This window comes from Tachypleus tridentatus, chromosome 6, assembly GCF_004210375.1.
Source record: "Tachypleus tridentatus isolate NWPU-2018 chromosome 6, ASM421037v1, whole genome shotgun sequence".
Taxonomy (NCBI): domain Eukaryota; kingdom Metazoa; phylum Arthropoda; class Merostomata; order Xiphosura; family Limulidae; genus Tachypleus; species Tachypleus tridentatus.
Genome location: NC_134830.1, coordinates 90,029,302 through 90,042,147, shown reverse-complemented (window position 1 = coordinate 90,042,147; position 12,846 = coordinate 90,029,302). Strand labels below are relative to the sequence as shown.

Genomic DNA, 12,846 nt, shown 5'->3' with positions numbered 1-12,846 from the left:
TCCCCATGTCCCAGGCCACAGTATGTAACATGATCAGGAATACCTTCAACTACAAAGCGATTCAAGTCATGCACACACAAATCGCTTCCACGACATGTCCGTTTGACCACCAAATACCCCGAGTAACTAGTGAATAAAATGGACATTCGCCCTATTGTCCGTATGAAGACATACCAGTGAAGTCGCTGGACAAAAGTTGGACTGTTGGAATTGGCGCCGGTAAACTGTCGTTCTCATTTTAGACATGATAGCTTTACGACTGGGCTTGTTTCAAAAGAAACTACGCTGTGGATGTCGTCAAATAGGGTATGGCTAGACGTGGCGACATATACTATAACGACGTGGTCAGACTCAAGAATTGTTTTAATGTAGCATATTTAGCTTCTGTACGTCAGTTCAACGATGTTGTTTTAGTGACGCTTGATGTTCACATCAACAAGTATGTGGTACAGGACTTCATTGGTTTGTAGAAAGTTAGGTAGGCAGTTTCATTCTCCCCTGTTCATATAGGAAATATTGGTAAAAGAAATTAAACTGAATTATTCAATAATAGAACGTATTAAGCTGAGTTAGTGTTACTATATAATCGATTTCTGAGTACCACAGATTCTACAAGGCACAATAAATCCAGATATAAGATAGTTCAGATGACATGGAGATCACTTTTTTAATATTCTTATCAAGCTAGGAGTAGATTTAATGTCGTTTGAAACATACAGGCACTAAACAGAGCGAATAATAATAAAAAGTCGGTGACATTGCAGAACGGTAATGACAAATAAATGCTAACATAACTGATGTGTAGCATATACTAAAGGTACTTTTAATATTTTTGATACTGATATAATTGTTTAATGGGAATAATAAAGAAAAAACAAGCATATTTTTATGTTACATTACACAATCGCTGGATAAAGACATGAATTAGTAATTTTGATTTTATATCTCTATCTATAGTTTTAGTATTACTATTTTCTAAGACAAAGTTTAAAACTCGTTTTTAAGAATGTAACATCATTGCTTGTCGTAACTCAAAGAACTGAAGCTCTTTACGAAGAGAAATATAACATGAAATAAAAGGTTTCACTGACAAATCTTTATATCTTTTTTAGGATGTTTCTGAAGCTATGCAAATGAAAGTTGAAAATTGCAAGATGAAAAATTACCTTGCACTCAGACTAGTCAGACTGACTCAATGAGTTCTTACACAAATCTTTTGTAAAAATACTCACGAAATTTTACCAAATTTTGTGAAGATGCATTTACTACATTGAAATGGTTTTCAGACGAGACACAAAGCTCGAGTGCTATCGAATAGTTCGCTGTTATTTTTCTGAAGAATAATAGTAAACTCTTCGAAAGTGCTCGAATTTTGGGTCTCGTTTGAAAACCATTGCAACTTTTATAGGTGATCCTATATGCTAATTTCTTAATCAGAACTTACTACACTGAAAGTTGTAGTTTCTATACTTTATGGTTACCAGTTGGTTGGGACAATGATCAAAATGACCAACTCATTGTGGAGATAGTTTAATTGAACTGACAATAGCTATTTCGCATTATAATTCTTTATGCTTGTCAGTCGTCAGTGCAAGCCTTGAGACTAAAAATGTTTAGTTTTTCGGATTTATTATAAGCGTATTAGAAGTATTCGAAATAATACATTTCTAATACATTGATTTGTTTTTTCTTTCGTTTCAGGTGATATCACACAAAAGGGTTATGAGAAGAAGAAAGCAAAGTTATTGGGTCCTTATCTACCCACCCACGCAGCAGGTGAGCAAGCATGCTGGGGACGGGTCTCTTCAGTATCATATACACGTGCACACATACAGAGAGGCGAAGAGAAAAATTCTAATTAAAATACTCCTTTAAAGCTTTGAACATATGTTGTGGAGAGAAATAAAAGCTCATTTGAATCGGTTCTGTAGGCTGGGCTGTTACAAAGGTTACTGAGCTATTAAGTGTAGTGTAGAGTGGGTGTTTAATGTGTGGTAAACTTAGCTAGGGTTCAAGGGAGAAGTTTTCTTCTTGACGATCTTAATTCTCCAGAAGTTTAGAATATAAAGTCCATCTGGTGCGAGTGAACGATCTTTCTGTCCATTAACTTGACCTGGACGTCATCAAAATGTCTGTTTATGTCGTTGTTTTATATATAAGGTATAGGAAGATTTTATAAAGAGAGAAACATCATAACACTCAAACATGATTTTGTTACAAAATAGTAGTATCAACTTTAAAATATATACTTAAACCAAAATGAACAACAAAACGTTGAGAAGTATAAAACACTATCATCAGAACAAGTATTGTGACAATTCTTAGTAAAACGAATGCCTTGAGAATATCTCAAGTTCAAAAATGAAGACATTTTGTGTGTGTGTGTGTGTATATATATATAAACTTCAGAATTACTTAACCAGGTGGTTAAGGCACTCGACTCATAATACGAGGATCGCGGGTTCGAGTCATCCGTCACACCAAACATGCCCTTTCAGCCGTGAGGGCGTTATAATGTGACGGTCAATCCCATTTTGTTGGTAAAAGAGTAGCCCAAGAGTTGGCAGTGGGTGGTGATGACCAGCTGCCTTCCATTTAGTCTTACACTGCTAAATTACGGACGGCTAGCACAAATATCCCTCGTGTAGCTTTGCGCGAAATTCAAAACGAACAAACAACCCTTCTGTATCATTTTTCACACAAAACTTGATGCAGACACATTGCTTTTCTTACCACATGGGCAAGAGATACGTCTGTCATTGAACACGTTTTTCGCAACAGGGGTATGAGGTCTGTAGAAATGGTTTGTTCGTGGGGTAGATCACTGTTTGTACTTTGTACACACATCAGTGAAGCTCACTGCCTCTGTACTAGCACTTGTAACAGTAGAAGTATTAAAATGTTTTTATCAGCCCTCGTATAATGACATATAGCATAGCTTTACATTATACTGATGGAAAAAATAAGTATTAAAAGATATCTGTTGATTCTTATAAATGCATGCTTTAATACTTTTTTATTGAGATTATCTAAGAACAATTTATGACTATTTTCGTTATTGTATCACTTCTGTGTAGATTATGTGTATTAACTGCATACAGCTCTGTTGAATTAACGAGTGTGAAAGTAGTTGGTAAATAATAGTCGTGTACTTTTTAACGTCCTGAAACGACGGTAAGATCTACATGATATATTTGGTTCAGGTCCAAATGTATACGTACATCGTTATTCCATGTGGTGCCCAACTCATGCCTTAATTATACGAACGAAAGGGGAGATTGATTATTATATAGTTTATATATATATGTTTATTTATAAATTGTTTACGTGGAGTTATTTATGTAGGAGATTGTTTAGCATAATGCAGTTCCTTGAACACCACATTTATGAGAAGAATTACAGTTCTTAAAAGGCTTAGGTTATGTACAGGGTGTCCGTAAATTATGTCAACAAATATATCAGTATTTCTAATGTGTTGAAACTCCTGTCGGGCCTGTGTCGCCTTGCCTCTTCAGTGGTGTTGCGTATCCCTCGTTAGTCTAATGGGATTCAAGTATAGCCATTGTAGCAGAAGTTCAAGGCTTCTGGCTCTCAAATACGAGTAAACAATTTGGTTAGATAACTTCCAGGCACCCTGTTTGGAGCACTTTTAACTAAATATGCTTAGCAATAGTCAAAAGTGTTTTGGATATGTTGCACAGTGGATTTGTGCAACGTCAAAATTATTAATATGAGTGTCTTGACGTAGAAAAGGTATACTTTTCGTAGAATTAGAAGAAAAATATTAAGGTCATATATGAAAACAAAAGCATGCCTTAACCTCGTAAGTACGGTAGTTTCGAGTTATAACTTGTTATCAACCCGTAATGATGAGGGTGTAAAACACCTTTGGTGTCTAAGTTTTAACCTCGGTGTTTATGTTTGTACACCTACCTTTATGCTCATGGATTTCAAAAGTTTGTGTTTTATAGCAGGCACATGATTTTGAGAATATATGAAAATACCCTTAATCCTAGTGAACTGTATTTATATAGGTCCCCCGTACTGTTTACGTGTTCTCTCATGTAAGTTTAATATGCCTAGCTTTTTCAACACTTCTTAGTTAATTGCGTTTTAGAATGGAAGGATTAGTTAAGGTAGTCAGTCGCCTATCTCATTTTCTGTCGTAGTTTTAAGTGTACGACCGGGGTTGCCATGCGAGTATTTTAAGGACAGTGAAGAGAAAGACTAAACTAAGCCTAAATACCTTGTACGTGTTTTATTCGCCATTTCTCTTGTCTTTGCATTCAGTCTTATGAAAAAGAAGCATTGCTTATATAATTGAACGATAAGCAACCAGAGTTTCAAACACAGTTTATTTTGTGAGATAATATGCTAGTTAATTTACATACCAGCTTAACGTTAGCTGTATAGTAAGTTGTAAATATCCAATCTTCCGGATGTAGAATACAATATGCACACTTCTCTCTAGTGGCTTGATATTGAACTAGCGCGACATTTATTAACCGAATGACACATGTATCTTTTCGAACGCTTATTTGTGTACGGTATATATGTTGGATATAATGGCTGTGCATACGCAAGGGAATTGTTTTTTGTTGGTTTTTTTTCAAAGCGGACCAAGTAGATAGTTCTATTGAAACTGAAACAGTACTTGGATCTTAGGTTCACTTCAGTTGCTTTCACTAGATGGCGACTGAACATGTATACTGTATTATTTCATGAAAGTTTGTATACTACAGATATGCGGAAATTGTTTGAAAATGTTAAGAAAACTTATAATATGTTTCTTTTGTTGATCTACTTGGATGATGGATTGTTATGACACTTTTAGTTCATTGATTTTCAAGCTCTTACATATGTTTGTGTACAAGGTGTAGTAAGTGCTGCTTATTATATGGTGAAAAATAAAACAAGTGAAGCATTCCAAAACCAAGCCTGCAGTTTTCTCGACCATGTTATCACACTTTATACGCTATGCACACAGCTTTTTATCGTTTGACAGTGCTATCGACAATAGTTCAGAAAGGAAAGTAATGCACTATTTTCTATGTTAAGAAATGTTTGGATGACAATATAGGTTTTTAAAGATAACCGTATACAATTTATTAAGGCACAATGTGTAAATATTGTATATTGTCACAGTATCAAGTATACATAAAATGGCGGTTTGACAGATTGAACATTATTTGATATTTTAATGCCTGCTTTATCTAAAATAGCCTTTTTTTCCCTCCAGAATTTATCATTTTACACCTCGCGAAATTGGGACATCACTACCCCCGTCAGCGCCCGCGGAACCTAGAAAAGAACGGCCGTTGCTAAAATTTTCTAGTTTTAAACAGTTTGTTAGTAAGTGTGTGTAAAATTATGATTCCCAAGATGGTTGGTGATTTAACATATGCAGCGCAGAACGTGTCATTACGTTGATAAAGATTAGAGAGCACCTTGCGTTTTTACCTGTATTGTGAAGTTTGTTTAGTTAAATCATTGCTTCTGTAGACTATTACGGGTAACAAAAAATAACAGAAGAAATAAGTAAACGAGGAACTTCGCAATGTGTCATGTTAGCTTTTGTTGGTTTTTATGGCAGCATCAGCAACTTTGTAACTTGAAGTCCGACAGTTAGGTAAGATATTTGTAATGTCTAATGAGGGTACTGTTTGTATGTATTGTTTTGGAAACTTTGTATGCTAATATGTATTTACCCTTAAGCAGCGTTTACGGTACTGTAGGAAACCATTCCCCTTTTATTTAGAATATTAAGGAGTGATAGTATGTTTGGTAAATAAGTTATTTTTATCCAGTGATCACACTTCGACTTGTTCTTTTGTTAATTCTACGTGAGCTATACTATTCGTAGTTGGTTTTATGCGGTCACCTGTTGCTCATCCCAGATTGATATTCCCTAATTTGTACCAAGACAATATTTAAAAGCTAAGCACCACCGTAACATTGTTTTCCAGTCTCGTTTGTTTAATAATCTTTTAGATGTTACTCACTTTTGTTTTTTCAAACTGGTAGAGACTGAGCATTAGAAAATTCCGTGAAATTGTTTATGTATTAAATAATAAATCAACTTTACGTTGCTGTTAATAGCAAAACAAGGGAATTCTCGAGATATGTGCAATCTGTAAATTGTGTTTTGATTTCGCGTGTTTAGTGGTGCAGATAATTTTATAAATAAAAATTCATAGTCAGACTTTTATATTTCTAGTAAATTTTGTTTTTAGTATAGTAATTACCTGAGTAGGTAGTGAGAGAGAATGTGTTGTTTTTGTAGCTAGAAAATGTGGCTCACTCAGTGTATGTGGGGGAAGGGAGCATTTCTGGTGTGTGCTTTATAAACGACAAGTTTATGACGTAGAGGCAGACGAATAGGTAATAAGGTGCAGATGGATTCGGTATACAAGTAGTTTCGTTGTTACGTGAATATATTGATGGGTCTGTTGTGGAGATAGATAAGATGATGGAATATGTTTTATTTCTTTGGATAAGAGTTTTAATGGGTGTGTTGATAAGTGGGGGTGTAGTCAGTATAGATAGGTTAATAATTCTCTTAGTGAAAATTACTGGTTTAGCTATAAATTAAACAGAATCCGTATGTAGCTAATCGAGTTGAGTTAGTTTGGGTGGGTGGGTAAATGTAGGATGGTTGGGTTAATATATACATGTAATTAGTACATAAATTATTAGACGGGCTATGAATAAATGAACTGGAAAGATAATAGGGTTGGAGTAGGAGGTAAGACTGTGTGCAGTCAAACTGGGTTATGAGACTGTTGTTGCATAGATTGAATAATTTCTCTGATATACAAAATACTAACTGGAATAACTAACTATGAAATCCAGTAATAGTTGAGTGAATTACATGGGACGAATAATTATTCAATTTTGTTTCGTGAGTTTTAAAGAAAGACGAAATTAATGGCGTTCGTTTTAGTTGTGAATAGTCTTCGTTCACGAAGACTAAGGATAAAATGTCAAGATAAATCTGACTGTAGGACATGTCTTTTAAATGATAAATATTCTCGTGTATTTTGCTGTGAAGTGAAAATTACATGGTATTCATCTTACTCTTACGCTACTTATTATACTAAACCAGCGAAAAATTACCCTTGAGGAATCACGTGCGTCTGCATTTAGGGTAAAAGTAAGGAGAAAATAGTTCCCATGCGAAACTTTCCTCAATTAATTTTATACCCGCAAGGCAATGGAGCAACATCCTGGCACAGTGGTTCCCAACCAGGGGTGCTCGCACCCCAAAGGGGTGCGAGATAGAGTTCCAGGAGGTGCGAGATAACATTTGTTTTGGCCACCTTCACCATTATTCTTAAATAAATAATTACTGTGAGGGGTGCAAGAACATATTAAAATGTTTTAGGGGTGCGGGGAATAAAAAAGGTTGGGAACCACTGTCCTAGCAGATGCTCGGCGAACCACCGTGCTTATGTTGTAACAAAACTTACACTTAAAGATAATTTTTAATGTGTTTATAACTTGTGTAGATTATGTATTTTATAAATTGCTGCATTAATGAATTTTGAAACTGCTAAATTGTAATGCACTTTTAAATTTAATATACAATGTGTTAAGAAACGTCTATACTTGACCCGGCATGGCCAGGTGGGTTAAGGCGTTAGACTCGTAATCCGAGGGTCGCGGGTTCGAATCCCGGTCGCATCAAACATGCTCGCCCTTTCAGCCGTGGGGGCGTTATAACGTAACGGTCAATCCCACTATTCGTTGGTGATAAAGTAGCGCAAGAGTTGGCGGTGGGTGGTGATGACTAAGCTGCCTTCCTTATAGTCTTTTTTACACTGCTATATTAGGGACGGCTAGCGTAAGTGGCCCTCGTGTAGCTTTGCGCGAAATTCAAAAACAAAAAAAAGTCTGTACTTTTCAAACACTACAGCAGTTCAGAAGATCACCCCAGGTTGTGATAGTAACTGGCTTGTCTGCTATTTACATATATATATATATATATATACACTGATTAATTGCGAGCTTCCATTGGTTTAAATTATTAGGAAGTTTTTTTCACGTATATGTTAAACAGTCTTGTTTGTCATACAAAAGTGAATTGAAATATTTAGCAGTCAACAAACTTAATAGCATGCCTTTATATCAACCTTAGCAGCTCGGACTCTGTACCCTACTCGATAATTGTCTAGGATGTCATAGTATGTCGAAGAAGATCGAGCGTAGAAAAGAATGTCATATTAGCTCAGTTGAAAGTTTCGATTTAAATTTTTTGTAAGGATATGTCTCAGAGGTTTAGATCTCATTCTCTTTGCATATATTAAATAAATTAGAACTTAAACTTATTTTACAGATTCACTCATCCCCCTTTTAAATTGTTGTCTGCTTTTGATAGGCCTGGTGGCTCATGCAAATTTAAGATGTCAACATTTGTTATAACTTGACACATGAATAGTGACAGCGTTTAATGTTGAATAATGTAGCGAATAGACCAGACATACTTAATTAACTGTTCTACCTACAAATAACATAAAAGTAGTTAGTTATATATCTGAAATGTAGGTGAAGGGACAGTCTGATTGTGTAATACGAGGATCAATAGATTCGACAAGTACCGAAAAGGAATAAACGTTAACTAGGTGGCAGGTTTATGCAGTAATAAAATAAAAGTGACTTATTAAACCACGTAAACAGTCTCACTATCAAAGCGACTGAAAACACTTCATTAAAATATGCAAACATAGGTTAATACGGGTTTACAGAAGGATTTAAAAATTTCTTTAATGCATATGGTAATAAAGGAATAAACAGCTGCTCGTGTTGTGCGTACATAATCTTGTCCTGGAAATCATTAAGTCCTTCCTAGCATCGGTTGCTGTTACTGAGAGTAGTAATCGAACTTGTGCTTTTTAGCAATCATTTACAAGAAAATATCAAAAAATTGATTTGTTTCACTACGTGATGTAGTATTTTTACTGTTATTAAAAGTAATCAGGAATCATTATTGCATCCATACACCAAGTTTATATTATTCTGTATTTCTAATATAAATGTCCTTTAAGGGGAGGTCTGTAGGCGTATATAGTTCTTGTTGTTAATCACTATTTAAAGTTTCGTCCTCATGAAATTACCGTGGAAGTTTTGGTTGGCCAGTTTTGTTATTCACGAGTGTAGTATGAACGCTAATTTCGTGTGATAAGACCAGCCTTCTGTGGTTAGTCTGTAACAAAGTGAGTGTCCATGTACTCTATTTACACATTAATGTTATATGCATATTCATTTAAGTTAAATAAAGGAACTTTTGTTTTGTTAACTTCTGCAGGTAAATAGTAAACCATAATGCACAATAATGTTCAGTTTACTAACTCGTACTTTTTTGTTGCCACACTGAAGTGTAAGTACTCCTCTTTAGTGTACACGACCGTGCCACAACCCTTTTAAGTGACTCAGCACTCAGTCACTTGCGAAATGGCTGATAAAACAAGTGCACGAGTCTTTAATGTAACCCTGTTGTCATTCTCAGATCGCAAGGACACGCCAAGTCAGTTACAAGTGTCCTCATTTATCTGTATGTTTAGGAAAAAAAACGCCACGTCATCACCACTGATTCCTCATATGCGCTTTTATGTCTGTTTCTTGGCAGTATAAGCATTCATATTTACTGATTTTTGTGTTAGCATTTCTGAGATGGTCTTCTCAACAAAGAGCCACTTGTAGAAGGGTAGTTTGACACTCCTGAAATTTATTTATTGATTATTCGGTAACGGCACATTTATCTATTAATTTTACGAAAACGTCACATAAATTGAATGTCGATGGATAAGTTTAAAATTGAATTAAACGTTGCATTAAATATAACTTCTATGTCATGAACTAAAGGATACTAAATTGTGGGCTTTTGCTTGATAAACCGCAACAATGACATCTGGTCTCTACAGAAGCACAAATAGCGCAGTTCTGGGGTTGTTGTGCGCTAGTTACTGAGTGAAGAGTTTAACGATATGTCTACATTTTTTTACCTAACGATAGTGGCGCCAGTCTATGTGTTCTGTTGTAATTATCATCAGTCAGTAACTTGCACAGACACTTGTATAGAAAATATAGTCTTGACCTTTGTCGACAAGTCAGACTGACAAACCTAAACATTTTTAAAGGTTACGCATAAGTTGTGCAACATTATTAACATTATTTTATTTACAATTTATAGTTTTGACGGGTGAAAAAAAGTCAAAGTAACAGAAAAGTATTGACAATTATAAATTAATCCAGGTGCATAATATGTACTTCTAAAAATATGTTTGAATATAAATAAATAAATATACGAATATAGTAACAAGAAAAATAAAATAACATTCTGACCAATATTAAGACCCGTTAGCGTTGGATGAACGTAAACAAAACTTTTAAATGCCAGCGTTGCTCCTCCTCCATCTAATATTGACGAAGTGTGACGTCACTGGTAAATAACATGTAAGAGAACAGTGTGTTTTTCTTATAGCAAAGCCACATCGGGCTATCTGCTTAGCCCACCGAGGGGGAATCGAACCTCTGATTTTAGCGTTGTAAATCCGGAGACATGCCGCTGCACTAGCGGGGTCATGTAAGAGAAGAAGACATAATGTATTTATTCTAAAGACGTGTGGAAAATGTAATGTGTTTCGTCTGACAGATGACTTAACTCTTCTTTTCCTAGATTTATTTCATAATATGAAAACCAATTTTTTAGTATTTGCAACTGCTCAGATTCAACTAAGCTGCTGTTATTGTGAATTTTGTATTAAAACAAATATAAGCTCGTGCTTTAACTGAATGTGAATCATAAATGAAAACTGAAGCTTCATAGAATCAGACTTTGACAAGAAAATGCATGCAACATTGAGGACATTAGATAAGTTCATGTACTAAAAGTTAAACGTTGTATATTTCAAATAAACTGTTACTGCACGAAGTCTGGGCACCCAGTGAAAGTATTGTAACATGTATATCAAATTGTAAAGGCAGATAATATGCATGGAATTGCTTACATTGCACGAGTATGTAACCAAGAAACCTCACTCTATGTAAGGTTAATCTGATAATGTAAGAAATGTATTCATTTATTTAGAATAGTTAGGCTGGTATAACGTGATAAAGCTCTTGTGAGATATGATCAGCCATTATTAGAAACACCAGCATAGAAACATTTGAACAAAAAATGATTGAATTTCTGTTTTATATGTTAAAAATATTGTATGTGAAAGCTATTTCAGATCAGTTAAATAAATTAAGTTTTGTATTATACTTTGCAGTGAGCAGGTCATGATTGCAGTCATTTTTTAGGATGTTGTTTTTATAATAGTGAAAATAACAGTATAAAAAATAAGAATAATATTACATAAAATTGTTGTAGCGAAGTTTTTTTAGAAACTACCCTTTGATGACATGTTAAACTTGAATGTTATGTAAGATTTTAAGTTCAAATTAATTAAGATGTGTTAATCCATTTATCCTTTTTCAATATCTTACTGATATGTAGCCCAAGTAATTAAAATAAAATTGTTTTTTTATAATAATTGGTTTTAACATGACATTATGCACGTATTCAAACATTGTTAACCTACTTTGTTCTTAGGTTTTGAGCTAGAAGTTTGGGAAATTGTAGTTACTAAAAATGAATTCCATATACATGCTAGTTAAATGTGTTTAATAAAAATGTAAAACTAGACATTCTTGCCATGTGTGAACATAATTTAGGATGAATATTAGTAAATCTTGTCATTGATTAAACTTTCATAGTACATTGTAATACATAACTGTAGAGTATGTGTGCTAACTTTGTGTTGTTGGTCTTGTGATTGTATTGTTTGACTGACATTACCTGACTCCAGCACCACCTGTTGTTGCCGGAGCAGCCAGTCCTTCTACTCGAGCAAAGCGGCGAGCTCAACGTAGACTCACTCGACATGAGAGTCGATACCATTCAGGTATGTTGAAATTGGTTGTGTTAGCATGTGTTTGGAGTGACAAGCATGGCATTGTGTTTTGTAGAACTTGTGATGCACATTGTACTATAAGGATTTTATGCTTAGAGGTTTTTTTTTTCTTTTGTTTTTCTGTCAAAAATTATTATTGTGTCTGACTCGTATGTTTTTCCATATGATTCCAGCTCAGTTTTTGTGATACACAAGCTTTTGGTAAAATTTTTTTTACATGCTTAGAAATTCAACTAAAGAGATTTGTTTATTTAAATTTGATTTCATCAGATAAGGGTATTAATATTCTAGAATATGTTGCAAATATATGGCATTTATGCCAAGAGTAGCATATGAGGCTTTTTTCTGTGGCAGAAGTAATGCAAAATGGAAAAATAAATCAGTTGAAATTCACAATAAACCTAGAATAATTCCACTATTCAAATACTGCAAGTGAGGTGACCTGTTTACTAAAACCTACATTATATCATTTGTACAAATGTCATGCCAAGTTTTTGGTAGTTAGGCATTAAGCACTCAAGACTCTTGGCAGGTTAGTTTAACAATTTGTATTAAAAGAGCTTATAAACTCTGTTGAAGGAGGTGTTCTCTTATTAATAATTTTGGTATGGTATAATAAGAAGAAATAGTAATTTATCAAGTAATTTTTATGTTCTGATTATGCAGGAGTAAAGCTATTTTAACTGTCTCTAGTGTTTACTTGAGTTTTTTTTTCATCATAGGTCTTTCCCAGCTTCCTTTCTACCTCATTTTATCTAGTGTAGGAAATCTTATGTAGTGATATTTCCAGTCCTTCCTTTAGTCATCAGTGTAATGTCTTGGAATCAATTGTTATAAGTTTATTCACCAAAATGATTATCAATTCCTTTTTTCTTTCTTGAAGAGTGACATT

At 34.4% G+C, this 12,846-nt stretch overlaps 1 protein-coding gene across 1 annotated transcript in view; it reads left to right on the top strand.

The window, feature by feature from the left end:
- The window catches only part of LOC143251666 (disco-interacting protein 2 homolog C-like), a 99,402-nt gene that overhangs the window by 64,632 nt on the left and 21,924 nt on the right, over nucleotides 1–12,846 (top strand). The window contains exons 3-4 of the mRNA XM_076502922.1: nucleotides 1,702–1,776; nucleotides 11,850–11,945. Of these exons, the coding sequence (XP_076359037.1) occupies nucleotides 1,702–1,776; nucleotides 11,850–11,945 (171 nt within the window). The remainder of the gene's footprint in view (nucleotides 1–1,701; nucleotides 1,777–11,849; nucleotides 11,946–12,846) is intronic.